Below are 16,731 nucleotides of genomic sequence, written 5' to 3'. Positions count from 1 at the left end.
ATTTTTCAAGAGTAACTCATTGTTGCGTTCATCAACAAGAAGACAAGAAATTAACTCAGAATATTTTTTAAACCCTTTTTCTCGATACTGCTGCTACAGGAGCACATTCGAGGCATGGAAGGTTGAGAAAGTTTTCTCCAACATATCATGATCAGTTATCTTTTTCCCACATAATTTCACTCGTGAGGTGATTCGAAACATTGCAGAATTATATTCAGTTATGGATTTAAAATTTTGTATACGCAAGTGCGTCCATTCATATCGAGCTTGAGGAAGTATCACCGTTTTCTAATGATTATACCTTTTTTCAAGGTCTTTCCAAAGATCTGCAGGATCTTTTAATGTGAGATATTCATTTTTTAATCCTTTGTTAAGATGACGACGAAGAAAAATTATAGCTTTGGCTTTATCCTTTTGGGATGCTTTATTTTCAGCATTAATGGTATCTCCAAGATCCATTGAATCAAGATGGATTTCAGCATCTAATATCTATGATAAATAATTATTTCCAGATATATCAAGAGCATTGAATTCAAGATGAAAGAGCTTCGACATAATAAAATTTTTTTACCTGAGTCTTCCTAAAAATTTGATCAGAGTCTCGTGCTGATAATGTGTTGTAAAATAAATAAAAGATATATTAAATATAAAATAAAGATGTATAAATAGAAGACTCTAACATTAAAATAATTAGCTCAATAATGATTTATATATATATATATATATATATATATATATATATATATATATATATATATATATATAAAGATAGAAAGAAGTATTAAAAGTAAAGAGAGAGAGAATTGCATTTGTTTTGTTATTGTAGTTGTATTTTCCTTTTACCCCGTACATGCTTTTGTAGGCATACAAGGCTTCATTCTTCATAAATATTGTCTTGCTTCTTTTAATATGGAAAAACTGAGCCACCCACATTAATGGACATCCACTTTGACTATATTGATCTTATCACAACAATGTCTTTTTTTTTTCACATCACATTTATCTTTCATTGTTGCCTTCCCATTAGTCACCCCTGATGCAACGTCTCTGAAAGAGTTCATCTCCTGCAGCTAAGGACAATTCATATTTATAATTTTTTAAAGGAGAATGTTAGGTAAACAATGACCATATTAAACAATATGAATAATCATCAATCAAATAAAAATACACTACATCTCTAAATTAACCATCTAAATCTTAATATTAAAATAACCATCTGTACACCTAGTAAAATGAATATCCGATATATCTATTGTTTACTTTGTTTAATATTTTCATTGTCTACCTATACTTTTCTTTCTTTAAATTATTTTTATATACTATATGTTTGTCTTTACTACTTAAAATTTTTGAATCCGTCACTAAATTTGTACACAAAATAAATTGTAAACACATTTAAAATGAAATCATATTTTAAAATATTATTTAAACGATTTTAATGTCTCATTAAAAAAAAATTTATTTTTTAAAAACTAAAAATGCACAGATGAAAATTTTTTTTGTGTATGATTATTTTTATGTGTTTTGTTGAGTTTAATAAACTAAACTATAACTAAGATGATGACTAAACATTATTGAAATATTGTTAAATTATTTGTGTGATATATTTTGTTTAGTGTGCAGAAAAGTGATTTGATCTAACTGGCCCAAAAAGAATGAAACTGTCCCATTAAGCATGAAAGATAGGCCCACATACACACACACTGTGGCCCGATACCAAGCTTAGCTTTATCAAGCCATTCATTCAAAATTTAATCCAAAGTTTGAACAGCTGAACCATGAAAAAGGAAGAAAAACAAGTTGACCCAAACCAAGTCCAAATTGGGTGATCCATAACCTAAACTCACACTTCACTAACCGGATAAACAAACTTCAATTTATTTGAATTCATTCTCACATCCACCGAACCAACAAACTCTCTCTTCTCTTTCTTTCTTTTCTTTCTTATCACATCACTCTCTGTACCAAGAAGAAAGAAAAAAAAAACCACAGGAGTTAAGGCAAAGAGAAGAACAATAAGTTTGTTTTTTATTCTCAAGAAAGAAGAAAAAGAAAATGGACTACAACGAGAGAGAAGATCTCGATCACAAAAAAGATTATTTTTCCATTTGTACTTCACCAAGAAACCATGAATAAATCTTATGAGTCACAAGCACCATTCAAGAAACTATGAAGATTTTGAAGTCAAAAGTGTTCAATGGTTCATCAACGGCTAAGAAACAAATTTGGGGTCAAAGCAAAGATCAATGGCACAGATTCAAGAATATTGAAGAAAAAGGATGAAAGAGAAATGTATGGTTGAATGTCAATGCCCTGGTCCTCTTTCTCTTCTGACCACGTCAATGTGGATTCTGATTGTTGGAGAAAAAGACAAACTAAGTGTTGAAGATGATTCAATCCCTGGAAACTTCACTCGTCTATAACAGGGGTGAACGACCAAGGATTGAAGTAAGAGAAAAAGAGTACTAGTTTTGGTCCTCATAACTCCACGAGCTGTTCTTATTCTTCTCCTTCATGATTTTCACTTTGTAGTTCTTTTTCTTTGTTTGGTTTGTCTAAGTTTCATTAGAAAAAAGACAAACACGGCGAGGTTTGTAAGAAAAAGTCAATGAGAAAAAAAAGGTAGAGAGCTAGACTTGGAAAACAAGTCCAAGTTATTTCAGAAATCCTTTGTTAGTATTTATATTTTGTATCATGATCTCGAGGGGATTTCCTTACAAGTTGAGTTAGCACTTTGCAGTGAAAAATTAGGATGAGTCATAGTCAAGTTCAGGTTGGGTTAGAATCTGCATTTGTCCCAGATAGGATTGGAGTATATCCTAGGAAGAATTGGTAATTGTAACCTGTTGAAAAGATAGTGAAAATTTCATCATTGTTGTGGTGGATACTGGATGTAAACTACATTACACTTGGTAGCCGAACCATGATACATCTGTATGTCATTCTCTACTCTCTTCTCTGTTACTGATTCTGTAACAAATGAGACAAAAATAAAGTATCTCCTAATTTATCTACTCAGACACAATTCACTATAGCAATTCTTACAAGCAATTATGTTTTGGCTCCTACCACGTTAGGAGATAAAATCTAAGTATTTCCTGTGTTCACTCAGAAAAAAAGTAAAGTTATAAAGTAAGTTAAAAGGAGGGCAAGATTCAACTCTTCTTTCCCTTAGCCACTAATTACTATCATGTTTGTGTTGGAGATTTTTTTTTCACTACTTTATTGATTTGAAGTTTATAATATTAATATAATTTAAATGTGCTAATATTTAGTTTTAGATGTGTTCATGTTAATTTTGGATTTATTTGTGTTTCTAGAAATTTTGGTGTAAGTTTTTGGATGTTAATTTATTCATGATAAAAATTAAAAAAAATTATAAAATAACAATAAAGCCATCAATAAAATAGAAGAGTTAAGTCCGGAAGAATGAATGTTATATTTATGTGGTAGTGATGACGATAAAAAAAAATCAAAGATACTGTAAATTAAAATTCAAAAAGTAATATTTTTTTTGAATGAAAAAAAAAAATTTTCAGAATATAAATTGAGATTATTATAAATTTTTTTTATAATAATCTCAATTTTAAAAAATAAATTATATCCCATTCATGTAAACATTGGCAGCAAAAGTTGTGATTTTATTTTTAGATAGAGGGTTAAGCACCGCACCGCTTAAAACCAAAAGAAAAAGTATCGCACCGCATCGAACCGAACCGAACCAAACCCATTCCCGGTGAGAGGCGCACACAGAGACGCTCGACGCACACACGTAGCACAAGTGCACAACACAACACATGACAAAGATCCTTCACTAATACGCACCCATCACTGTTCCCTGCACTGCAATTCCTCAGCCACAGAAACATCACGCAAAACTCAACACACTTGTCCTACCTTCATTAGCGCCGCCACTACTCACAACCAGTCACCCCCAGCTCCTATCATCGACACGTGCCCGTTCCTTACCCACGTTTTCCGGTGCTCATTCACACGGACTTCCCTTCACTTTCCACCCCCAAACTTTTTGCCACCAAAAAGCACAAAAAGAAAATAATAATTTTATTATTTATTTATTTATTTTGATTATTACAAGCCGCTGTTCCTCCTTATTCGGTCTCCTATTGTTTACTGTGAATAACGGAATATGTAATAAGTGCTTCTGTAGTCCAATCAATGGTGCCTCTGAAAACCCTAGCTAGTTAGCTACCTTTCGCCGCCTTGCCTTTGTCCACAGCACGAACCGCATCTGTAAGTTTTTCCTGTTATTTTATTTGATTAATTAATTAATTAATTAGTTAGATTATGCCAACTAGGAAGCCTTTTTCTTATTAATTGGGGCGCTATTAGGAGCTAGTCTTTTTGGTTACGCCATTAAAACTTAAATTGAAGAATCCAGCAGTCCCAACATGTTTAATCTCCAACATTTGTTAGTATTTCATTTACTTGTTAGTACTCATCACAATCATGTCTTCAACCTTCTCCGTTCCCCATAATCAATCACCTCTTATTCTATTATTTTTTTTTCGCTAATTGTACAATAAAAGTGATGAGATGAGAGGGTGAGAAATTGGAGCCCAGTTAGCTAATTTTTGCTTGGTTAAGGTGGCTTGTGCAATTTCCCCAGTTTTTTTTTTTCATTCTAAGTTTTCGGCAAATTTTGATGCTTTTTTGTGCATTTGTCTTTTTTGATGTCTTATTTTGAGTTTTGCCTCTGAAGTCCTCTCACGCCGTACTGATTATTCCACAGTTTGGTTTTTTTGCATGGATCATGTTTATATGTTGAGTGCTGCGATTGACTTTTGCTGTGGGAAGGGAATTTGAAATTGGAAGAACAGTCAGCTGCCTAAAGGGGTAGCTGAGAGGGATAGTGCCTTGTGTGTCTGTCACAGATGGGTGAAGAGGGCCTGCGTCTTGGTGGGTTTTCAGCTGGTCTGGCAGTGATACTGAATGATGAGGACAAGAAAGATAATTCATCGAAGACTCGGCTTCTTTCTTGTTGTGATGATTTGGGTCATGAATCTGTGGAACGAACCCTTGAATATGTGTTTGGTCTTCCCAACAGATCACTCAATCCAGTGACTGATCCAATTGACAGCAACTTTATCCGCTCCATCATTAGGAATGAGTTCTCTAGGTTTAATGCAAAATCCAGGGATTCATGTGGTGAAAGAGATGGGATTTTTATTGCTGGAGGTGGATCTGGGATTGTTGGCCTGGAAAGTTCCAGCATATGTGGTGATATTACAATCATTAAACTGCCTTTGCTTGTAGAAAGCTTGGCGAATTTCAGTAGTGCCAGGGCCAATGTTTGTGTTTGGAAAGGAAAATGGATGTATGAAGTTATATTAGAGACGTCAGGTATACAGCAGCTGGGTTGGGCTACTATTTCTTGCCCTTTCACCGATCATAAAGGTGTTGGTGATGCTGATGATTCATATGCATATGATGGGAAAAGAGTTAGCAAATGGAACAAGGATGCTGAGACTTATGGTCAGTCATGGGTTGTTGGCGATGTCATTGGGTGTTGCGTAGATTTAGAATGTGATGAAATACTATTCTTCAGGAACGGTAATCCACTTGGGGTGGCATTCCGGGGGATACGAAAAATGGGTCCTGGTTTTGGGTATTATCCTGCGATCTCTCTCTCCCAGGGTGAAAGATGTGAATTGAATTTTGGGGGCCGCCCCTTTAAGTTTCCAATTGAAGGTTACTGTCCTCTCCAGGCTCCCCCGTGCAAGACCTACTTTGTATCCAGGTTGTTGGAATGTTGGTCAAGGCTGTTGGATATGCATTCTGTGGAGAGGTCTGAGTATTCTTTAGTTCAGAAATTGAGAAGAGTAAAGAGGTTTCTTTCATTGGAAGAATTTTTTCATCCTGTCTCTCATGCAATAGCTAGGGAATTTTTCTATGAACTTGATGCAGATGCTGGCAACAAAGAGTATATGGTTTGGGGTCCAGTGCTGTCTTTCTTGTTTGATGTGTTTAGATTGCCTGCACCCCATGATTATTCAAGCCTGGATAAAGTTGTTGACGTTCTGCTACAATTTCAAGGTTCACATTTGCTGTTTGAAAACATCATAGATGCTCTTTCCGGTGGTTGTAAAATAGCCCCATTAGTTCTCACTGAATGTCCTTATTCTGGATCATATGCTCACCTCGCCTTGGCCTGTCATTTATTAAGACGAGAGGAACTTATGGTGCTTTGGTGGAAGTCACCAGAATTTGAATTCATGTTTGAAGGTTTTCTGTCACAAAAGGCTCCGAACAAACATGATCTCGAGTCCTTGATACCGACTGTTTGGTGGCCTGGTTCATGTGAAGATGCAACTTATGCAGACAACATGATGTTGACAACCACAGCTTTATCTGAATCAATCAGCAAGGTAAATTCTTTCTGCTTGGCCGTGTAACTTCATTTTCAGTCAGAATATTTGAATTGAATATTCTTTGCCTAAATTATCTTTATCCTTCTGTTGGAGAGCTGTGAAGATGCAACAAGGGAACTATACAAATGAACTTAGTCTCACTTTATCATGTAAACATTAGGCTTATATAAAATACAACATCATGCTATTAATGAAGTGGTTTCATTGCTCTACAGTTTTTTTATGTTCAAGAATATTCTTTTTTTTTTCCCAGTTGACATTGTGGGTTAAGTTATTGGAATTATTGTTCTGCGGGATACCCCGTTCACAGTTTATTAATCTACTCTTCCGTGTGCAGATTGAGGAGAAGCACAGGGATCTTTGTCGCTTAGTGATACAGTTTATACCACCTTCAACGCCTCCTCAGTTGCCTGGGTCTGTTTTTAGAACATTTTTACAAAGCCTTTTACTAAGGAACAGAGGTGCAGACAGAAATGTCCCGCCCCCAGGAGTTTCTAGCAATTCAGTTCTTGTTTCAACTTATTCAGTGATACTCCATTTCCTATCTGAAGGATTTGAATTGGGTGACATCTGTGGCTGGTTAAAGGGCTGCAAATCAGATACTGGTTTTCTACATAGAGGTGGTGAACAAAGCTTCCCTGTTAGTTTGTTAGTGAAAAATGATCCGCTTAAAACTGATATTTCCAGGCTTGGCGGATCCTATAGCCACTTATCAAAAGTACACCCTGTGATTGATTATGAAATGGAAGTGGTTAGATGGGACGAAGGCTGCATGGATGATGAAGAAACCAGAGTTACTCATTCAAGCAGGCAGAAGCCCTGCTGTTGTTCTAGTTATGATTCTGATTTTTCAAGAAACTTGAAGGATCCTGCCAAATACAGAGCCAAAGGTTCTCGTGGCCATTGTAGTTCTATCCCAGAGAGGTCTGCTCATGTCACTGCTGAATGCAGTGAGGGCAGTTTGGAAGATGAGATAACTGATAAATCTGCCTCCAGTGATCAATCTGAACCTGAGTATGGTTACCGACAGATGCACCATACAAAAACCGTCTCAAAGGATATTGATATGCCTACAGCTGCACTACTAGAAGAAGAGCTACTTGATGTTTTGCTGTGGTTGTATCATGTTGGTCTTGCATCAAATTTTAAGCAGGTGAGGTCTTGAGGGGATTAGGTTGATCAAATTTATAAATACGTAATGAGTTTTTATGCATAGGATATTTCTTTGAAATGGCTTAACCTAATAGAAATTGAGAATGAAAAATGTAAAGGGGTTGTGGTGGTGCTACACAAGCTAGTCTCCTAACCCAATAATAACTAGTTGTGCTCCACTAAGGTTACATCCTATTGTTTTAGGGTCAAGTTTTATGCTGTGTTAGGCAAAAAGGAACTGATGTCTAAATCGAAGTCCCTGAGTTGAAGTGTTTAACTCCTTGGTTAAATTATGGTGACCTCCCTTACAGGCCTCCTTGTTTCAGAAATTGGTTTTACAGATGGCCGAGTGTATGTATACTGTGTTTTTTTTTTTTGGGGGGGGGGGGGATTCGAGGATATTGTAATGAAATAGGTGAATGTAATTCCTGAAACAAGAGGAAGGGTGACTGCAACTATACAACCCTCAAGAATGGCGGTATAATTTACCCCAACTGTTTATAGCTGTTATCCTCAACTCTTACATGTCAGTTATGATGAGAATCTTTATTTATGATGAGAAATTATCTGAGTAATTGCTAGAAAATAATGTTTTTCGTAAAAGTGGAACCAATTATGACAATCTTCTTTTGATTCCCATGATTCAGTTCTTGCATATGTTGTACTCAATGGTTTAATTGTTTCCAAAAAATCCATGACTCTTGTCTTGAACGTTGAGGTTTCTTCCCATTTTGTAGGCATCATATTACATGACACACCAGGCACAGTCAATCTTACTTTTGGAGGAAACTGATAAACAAATAAGAGAAGGAGCCTGCAGTGGGCAACTGAAGCTTTTGAAGGAAGCCCGGAATGAGTATAGAGAAGAGGTTATTGATTGCGTCAGGCATTGTGCTTGGTAAGATGACATATAGAGGAGCTTTTCAACTAATCTTATTTATTTCTACTTTTATTATCTTATGTATATGTTTCCACTTTTTGGCAAACTACATTATGATTAACTTATAGTTATGTTTTGTTATTAGTTTCAAATTTAGATTGTTGTTATTGTTATGCCGAGGCTCACTGGGTGTGTATAAAGCATTAAAGTTATTGAAACTGATGGCACATTTTGAACATCTTTATAACCTCTCATTTGTTTGGTCAGCATTATAAAAGCTTTCAGGATGATATCCTGATAAAACTTGAAGACCTAACATATATGTTTTGGTCCTCAGTGATTTGTACTTTATTCTGAAGTGCATTTATATTTTTCTGGATGCTTCTCAATTATTAATATTCTTTACAAGAAGAAAATAAATATTATTTCTTGAGAACCCTGAGCTGTATATTATTGGTTTTCCTGACATTCTCGGTTTTTTTGGGGCATCTTGTTTCACAGGTTTCGCATCTCTCTGTTTGCACGATGGAAGCAAAGAGGAATGTTTGCACTCTGCATGTGGGTTGTCCAGTTGCTGCTGGTTTTGAGCAATATGGATTCTGTGTTTGTCTATGTCCCTGAATATTACTTGGAAGCTCTGGTAAATAAGCAATCATCTTTTTGCTTCAGCTAGATGCAGAAAAACAACAAGTGTTAATTTGTTTCTTTTTTTAATTCTCTCTCCTTCTCTGATGTTTATGTTGCTCATCTGTCCGACATATTGTCCTCGGCCTTCGATACACTTTGTGGCCCTGCTGAGCAAAGAATCATAAGAAGTACAAAGTTTTCTAAGAATTGGGCTTGTGCGATTTTTCTATAAACAGTTTGCAGACATTTTTAATTCCTCTAATATGAGTTGAGGTTAAGCTTATTTTGGGTCAAACATAGCTTATAATCAAAAGCTTTTTGTGATAGATTTTGAAAATATAAAATCAATAATATTATATCCTAAGATCATGCTTGTCCCAAGCATGCTATCAATAATTAAGTATCTTTTAGTATTTATGTTAATTTTGATTCCTTATACAGGTTGATTGCTTTCATGTATTGCGGAAAAGTGATCCTCCGCTTGCTCCATCCACAAGTTTCATTAAGCGAGGACTTAATTCATTTGTATGTGCTTCTTTTCAAACTTATTTCTCCATTTTCTTCTAGGTTTTTCAATATTGGATGTTATTTTTGCATGTAAAGACGTACTTGGAAGGTGGATATCTCTTGCTGTGCATTTTGAGTAAATGCATTTTTAGGCCAATGGCATTGTTATTGCCCTAGCAGATATAAGTCGGTATTCTAGAGTTATGCACTCCTCTGATATGATGGAATTTTATTATTTTCCATTATGCATGATCCAAAATCTACAAATTAATCTACATTTTTAGTCTTTGTATAATGGGTATTGGGTTCTAAAGTATACAAATTGGTTATCTTAAATCAGGTTACCTTTGTTGTCACTCATTTCAATGATCCAAGAATATCGAGTGCAGATCTTAGGGATCTTCTTCTTCAGTCTATATCTGTCCTGGTTCAGTACAGGGAGTATTTGACTGCTTTTGAGAGCAATGAGGCAGCCACCCATAGAATGCCAAAGGCTTTACTGTCAGCATTTGATAACAGATCTTGGATCCCAGTTACAAACATACTTCTGCGATTATGCAAGGGTTCTGGTTTCGGTTTTTCGAAAAATGGAGAATCATCTTCATCATCATTTCTTTTCCAAGTATGTGATATCATTATTTTGTTAACCTGTAATTTTGCATGGGTCTGTTTTTCACTCAATTTTTTCCCCTGTTGCCTCTTAATCCAATGCAGAGGTTGCTAAAAGAAGCTTGCACAAATGATGAAGGATTGTTTTCAGCTTTTCTAAATCGTCTATTTAATACACTTAGTTGGACCATGACTGAGTTTTCAGTTTCTGTTAGAGAAATGCAAGAAAAATACCAGGTATGAATATCTGTTTCATCCGTTATTGAGTTTGCAGCTTGTCTTGTTTTCTGTGCTTGCAAAGTTAGAGTTTCATGGTTGATTTTGATATAACTCTCTAATTCAATTAATTTATTGTTGAAACATGCCTTTTCAGGTAGTAGAGTTTCAACAAAGGAAATGCTCTGTCATATTTGATCTTTCATGTAATCTTGCAAGGATTTTAGAGTTCTGCACTCGTGAGATTCCTCAAGCATTCCTGTCAGGACCAGAAACAAACTTGCGGAGGTTAACTGAGTTGATTGTGTTTATCTTAAATAACATTATCTCTGCAGCGGATGCTGAATTTTTTGACATGTAAGTCCTGATCCTGTGACTTGAAACTTGGTTTTATGGTTTGCTATTGAATTAAAATTCTTATTCAAGTTATTGGTTGTTATTCTTACTGGTAGTCAAATCTTATTGTAACAATCTTTTTAAATGGAACCATGTTGGTTGGCTGAATTCTGACTCTCTTTTCTAAAATAATAATCTCAGGTCCGTTAGACGAAATGGTCAATCTCCAGAGAAAGTAAACCGGGGCATGATTTTGGCTCCCCTTGTCGGGATGATCTTAAATTTGTTGGATGCTACCAACTTGGCAGAATTTCAAGAAAACAACTATCTCGTGGATGTTTTTGCAAGCATGGACTGTCCAAATACTGTCCATTATGGATTCCAATATCTTCTTGATTTTAACTGGGTTAGTTGCGTCACCATTTAATTTATGCTATTGATTCTTGAATAATCTTAATGCCTTGTATTCTCTTAATGCAACTTCATGTTAGTATCATTTAACCGAGGCCAATTACCTTTTTCTCCAACTTTTGGTGCTAGCTAATTCTATAAATTAGAATTATACTCGACAGGCTTCTAAGTTTGTTGAGTCCTGAGTGTAAGTTTTCTTTGAGACTGATGGTTAACAGCTTTGTGCTCTTGATTTTTCCAGGATGGTTCTTCTAGTGGGGACGCTTATGCTGCAAAATATGAGCCGCTTGAGAATTTTCTGAGCCTCCTTACCTGCCGCATTGTGGAACAACTTGAGAAAGTGGATTGTGTGGGTGAAACTGATGCTGAGGATAGAATATGCTGCATATGTGTAACATATGAAGTGGATGCCTTGATTGAACCTTGTTTACACAAGTGTTGCTATGGCTGTATAACCAGGCATCTACTGAATTGCCAGAGATGTTTCTTTTGCAACACAACAGTGACTAGTGTTCGCAGAATGGATGAAAAGACGGGCTAAGGAGCTTTCTTTTTTGCAGTTACTTGGCCCCAGGTGGAAGTTGAGCCAGCTAGCGACTGATTATTTGCTTCTCCATAAAGGCGATGCTTGAAAAGTAGCGTGCGGATAGGAACCAAATGTCAAAAAACAGGGTGAACGGTGAATGGAAGTAGTTGGAAAGGATTCATGATAGAATATTATTCAGAAAATGGCTAGGTGCTCTTGCATAATACTTGAGGTGAATATGTGTTTTGGGGGGTTAATGTGTTGCCAGCAACTCGCCAATGTGAATTGTGGAATTTATAGGCTATGCCAGAGTGCATGATTATGTGAAATTCGCGATGTCAGCGGCAAGGAAAATCCCCAAGCATTTCTTCATTGTTCACTGGATTTGTTTCGAAACTTTGAATGCAGCCATTATGTAGAGTGCAACTGAAGCAAAGCACTATCCACTATCCACTCAGGAAACTTGAACCTAATCTGCATGTCTCATCAGACTCTGTTCTGATTGACATGTATTCCATATTTGGATCCGTTGGTCATTGTCATACAAGGAATGTCATAACATGGTTGCAAACTTTGACTAGGTGCAACAGCAACTACCATATAGGAAGAACACACCATCTTCAGGTGATACAGCAGATGAGTACTGAAAAGAGCCAAAGAAATTGCAAAAATCTCAAAAGCTTGCACCGCCTGCTGGATATCATGTCATATCAATCATTGGTGATTTGTATTAGAGCCCAGCGCTGAGAAGCTTGGACTTCAAAATCAGCCGAATGAAATCATTGTAAAGAGACGTAAGATTTCATGCTGGTAGATTTAGTTGGGATCAAATCACCTACTATTTGTAGAGCATAAATTTTGACCAATTCAATCATTTAGTTATGCATCCTTGGTTTTAGTCAGAGTCTTCAATTTTGTAAAATATAAATGATAGTGTATTTTATTGATTTATCATATCAAATTAGCTTAAATATAAGTGGCATGAGTTTCCAACGGGATAATTACAATTACAAAATAAACTTATTGCTAGTATCTTGTTGAAATATCTACAAAAATATAAGATTTTCATTGAATTATTGGACTTCCAAGTATAACTGGAGCTAGCATTTCGGCATTTGTAGTACATGGAGGGAGCATTCTTGATTTCCTTGCAAGTTAAACAGTGAACAATGGTGGAGAAACACGAGCAAAAACGGCTTGTTGAAATATCTACAAAAATATAAGATTTTCATTGAATTATTGGACTTCCAAGTATAACTGGAGCTAGCATTTCGGCATTTGTAGTACATGGAGGGAGCATTCTTGATTTCCTTGCAAGTTAAACAGTGAACAATGGTGGAGAAACACGAGCAAAAACGGCATTAATGATTCAGCTATCTTGGTTTTGAACCTTAATTGAGAGGGGGTCCCCCACCCACCGTATCTTTCCAGTAACAAGATCCTATATTGAAGTGCATAAATGATAAATATGGCGTGACCTTTGATGCGAACGCAAAGCTGTTACGCCCACTGCCTTTTTAATCTGCTGCCAAACGCAGCCTTGATTTTAAAATTACAACTCTAATTTTTTACCTAACATCATGCATGTTGGATTGTTGGGTGATTGGGTCCAATGGTCGCCTTGGTCGGCTGTCTCAATTCAACATTCACCATCCAAATTTTATAATAATCAACAAAAACCATTGGCACCACCGCAAGTTGCCCATCACATCAATTACATATATTGTTGAGTAATAAACTAAGGTGGATTCTATGGTGTAGAAAGGAAATTGTTTCTACATGTGTAGAAAGATAGGTGTCAATGCATTAGTAGTTTATGTTGATGGTTCTTAGATGGAAAGAATTAATTAGAGTACACAATTGTTGATTCATGGACCCACAAAAAAAAAGTGTGTGACATTATATCTATGTCATAGAGACAACTATTAGGTTTTATTTAATAAATTAAATAAATTTTATTTATTAAAATAAATAATTTAAAAATTATTACCATGTAGACGGATATATTATAAAATATAAAATATATTTTATAAAAATAATAAAATATTAATAATTTAAATTAGACCAAACTCTTAAAAATAGAACATTTAATTACTATGAAAGGTGAACGATCTTAACCGTACTACTCATCCACCGGCGTTTTTTATTAGAATTTACACTAAATTAATTCAAATAATAAAAGGTGGGATTCGAATCCCCAACACTTGCTTAAGCAACTAATGAGCTAACCACTAGACCAAGTTTATTAATTAGTTAGTTAAAACGCCTATTTTTCTATTATTTGAAACTGCTCATCTTTTCTATTATTGAAACTACTTATTTCTTTATTTGAATATTCTATTTTAAGAGTTTGATTTAATTTAAATTATTAATATTTTTATTATTTTCAAAAATTATTTTTATATTTACAAATACATATATCTCGTTTACAGTAAGGATATATGAAAATTGAAAAAATACACATATCTCGATACAGATAAATTTATCTCGTTACAGTATAAAAAGATAAGAGATGCTGATGTATTTTCCTAATAATTTTAAAATTATTTATTTCAAAAATAAAATATTTATTTAATTATTAAATAAAAATTCCCATATATTATTTGATTATGTTAATAAATATGTATATCACTAATCAAATTAGAATTAAGTCCATTAGATGAAAAAATTTGAAAAAAAAATATTTTTTAATATTAACCAAAATATTTTTCATAGAATTTAAAAAGAAAAAGATTCGGAGACTAACTTACTTTCACTCTTAAAATTATTACTATTATAAACGAAGAATGTATAATTTAAGTAATAGGTAATTACTATTCATTTACTGTGGTTAACAAATTTAATTTGTTTTTATAATTATATGTCCTAAATATATTACTAATTATTTTTATATTTTAATATTTTACATGTTTTAATTTATAAATTGAATTGATAATTTACTATTATTAAAGGTATCCCATTTTTTAGAAGAAAATTTAACTTTGAACAAAAGACTAAATTAGAACGATATAAAATGTTTTAGATAAAAATAAAATATTTTCAAATATTTAATAATAGGGTAAAATATACTTTTGTCCTTAATGTCCTTAATGTCCTTAATGCTTTCGATTCATTCAATTACAATTGAAAAAATATTTTATTTTTGTCTAAAACATTTATATCGTTCTAATTTAGTCTTTTGTTCAAAGTTAAATATTTTTTCTAAAAAATTGGGATACCTTAATTATAGTAAATAATCAATTCAATTTATAAATTAAAACATGTAAAATATTAAAAATAAAATAATTAGTAATATATTTAGGACATATAATTATAAAAACAATTAAATTTGTTAACCACAGTAAATGAATAGTAATTACCTATTACTTAAATTATACATTCTTTTTTTAATAGTAATAATTTAAGAGTGAAAGTAAGTTAGTCTCCAGATTTTTCTTTTTAAAATTCTATGAAAATATTTGGTTAATATTAAAAATATTATTTTTTTCAAATTTTTTTCATCTAATGGACTTAATTCTAATATGATTAGTGATACACATATTTATTAACAATAAACCAAATAATATGTGAGAATTTTTTATTTTAATAAATTAAATAAATATTTATTTTCTGAAATAAATAATTTTAAAAATTATTAAAAAATATATCAGCATTTCTTATCTTATTTATACTGTAAACGAGATAATTTTATCCTTATCAAGATATGTGTATTTTTAATTTCATATATCTCTTTACTGTAAACGAGATATGTGTATTTGTAAATATAAAAATATAATTTTGAAAATAATAAAAAATATTAATAATTTAAATTAAATCAAACTCTTAAAAATAGAATATTTCAAATAATAAGAAAGATAAGCAGTTTCAAATAATAGAAAAGATGAACAGTTTAAAATAATAGAAAAAATAGGCGGTTTTAACTAACTAATTAATGAACTTGGTCTAGTGGTTAGCTCACTAGTTTGCTTAAGCAAGTGTTGGGGATTCGAATCCGCCTTATTATTATTTGAATTGATTTAGTGTAAATTCTAATAAAAACGCCGTGGATAGAAGTAGTACGGTTAAGATCGTCCACCTTCCATATTAATTGAAATGTTCTATTTTAAGAGTTTGGTCTAATTTAAATTATTAATATTTTTATTATTTATAAAATATATTTTTATATTTATAAATACATATATCCCGTCTACATGGTAATAATTTTTTAAATTATTTATTTTAATAAATAAAACATTTATTTAATTTATTAAAATAAAAAACCTAATAAGTTGTCTCTATGATATAGATATAATGTCATACACTCTTGTTTTTTGGTCCAATGAATCAACAATTGTGTACTCTAATTAATTCTTCCCCATCCAAGAACCATCAACATAAACTACTAATGCATTGACACCTATCCTTCTACACATGTAGAAACAATTTCCTTTCTACACCATAGAATCCACCATAAACTAATAATATATACTACTAATAATTCTCTTAATTATTTTCTTAATCTTAAAACACAATATACGAGTCAAATGTATTTATTATGTTGAAAACAGTATAAGCCAATCAAAGTCTTTGTTGGAAAATACTAAAAACATATATAAACCAATCAAATTCTTTGTTGAAAGTTACTAAATATATATATTTATAATTATAGTTAACGAGATTCATATACTTTTTCTAAGGAAGATGGCACCATCATGGCTAATATATCTACCATTATATACAAATTTTTACTTCTAAAATATCTTTCATCATATGTAATGTATACAAGTTTATTTTGTTAATCCCAAAAGTTAAATCCATATCATCTTGGTAAATTTGAAACTTTATATTATTATGTTATATTTAATATTAATGTCCATTAATATAATGGTATATTATATAAAGCCTTTCAGTGAAAATTAAGACATTGGTTTTTTATTTATTGATTGATAAAATTTAAGAAATTAGTTTGTTCGAGTCGACAACTTCAATTCTTTTCCCTCTTATCTTTATTCTGATGATGTTATATAGTGGAAACCTCATTATTCCACAAGGATGGAAACTTCTCCTTAAACCTTATGTAACATGAAATTATGGAGGAG

General features: G+C 32.9%; 1 protein-coding gene across 2 annotated transcripts; it reads left to right on the top strand.

Moving 5' to 3' along the window:
• The first annotated feature begins 3,826 nt into the window (after positions 1 to 3,826).
• LOC130968173 (E3 ubiquitin-protein ligase RKP) lies at positions 3,827 to 12,629 on the top strand. Of its 2 annotated transcripts, none has more exons than XM_057893290.1 (11): positions 3,827 to 4,251; positions 4,751 to 6,386; positions 6,727 to 7,542; positions 8,279 to 8,439; positions 8,923 to 9,061; positions 9,490 to 9,573; positions 9,896 to 10,177; positions 10,270 to 10,401; positions 10,538 to 10,737; positions 10,918 to 11,122; positions 11,369 to 12,629. In XM_057893290.1, the coding sequence occupies exons 2-11, from the start codon at positions 4,893 to 4,895 to the stop codon at positions 11,666 to 11,668; spliced, it is 3,813 nt and encodes a 1,270-aa protein (XP_057749273.1). In that variant the 5' UTR covers positions 3,827 to 4,251; positions 4,751 to 4,892; the 3' UTR covers positions 11,669 to 12,629. The 2 variants fall into 2 exon arrangements, with proteins under 2 accessions (XP_057749273.1, XP_057749274.1); XM_057893291.1 differs by lacking the exon at positions 3,827 to 4,251 and adding an exon at positions 4,324 to 4,605.
• Positions 12,630 to 16,731: the final 4,102 nt, after the last annotated feature.

Source organism: Arachis stenosperma, chromosome 3 (genome assembly GCF_014773155.1).
Source record: "Arachis stenosperma cultivar V10309 chromosome 3, arast.V10309.gnm1.PFL2, whole genome shotgun sequence".
NCBI classification, from domain to species: Eukaryota; Viridiplantae; Streptophyta; class Magnoliopsida; order Fabales; family Fabaceae; genus Arachis; species Arachis stenosperma.
Note: the sequence above shows the minus strand (reverse complement) of the source record. Positions and strands in the feature narration are given on the sequence as shown.

What these genes read in the sequence shown, in the direction of transcription:
- LOC130968173 (XM_057893290.1), top strand. Translation starts at nt 4,893, where the DNA reads ATGGGTGAAGAGGGCCTGCGTCTTGGTGGGTTTTCAGCTGGTCTGGCA. An exon ending in TATCTGAATCAATCAGCAAG is followed by an intron (nt 6,387 to 6,726) that starts GTAAATTCTTTC and finishes TTCCGTGTGCAG; the next exon opens with ATTGAGGAGAAGCACAGGGA. An exon ending in AATATTACTTGGAAGCTCTG is followed by an intron (nt 9,062 to 9,489) that starts GTAAATAAGCAA and finishes TTCCTTATACAG; the next exon opens with GTTGATTGCTTTCATGTATT.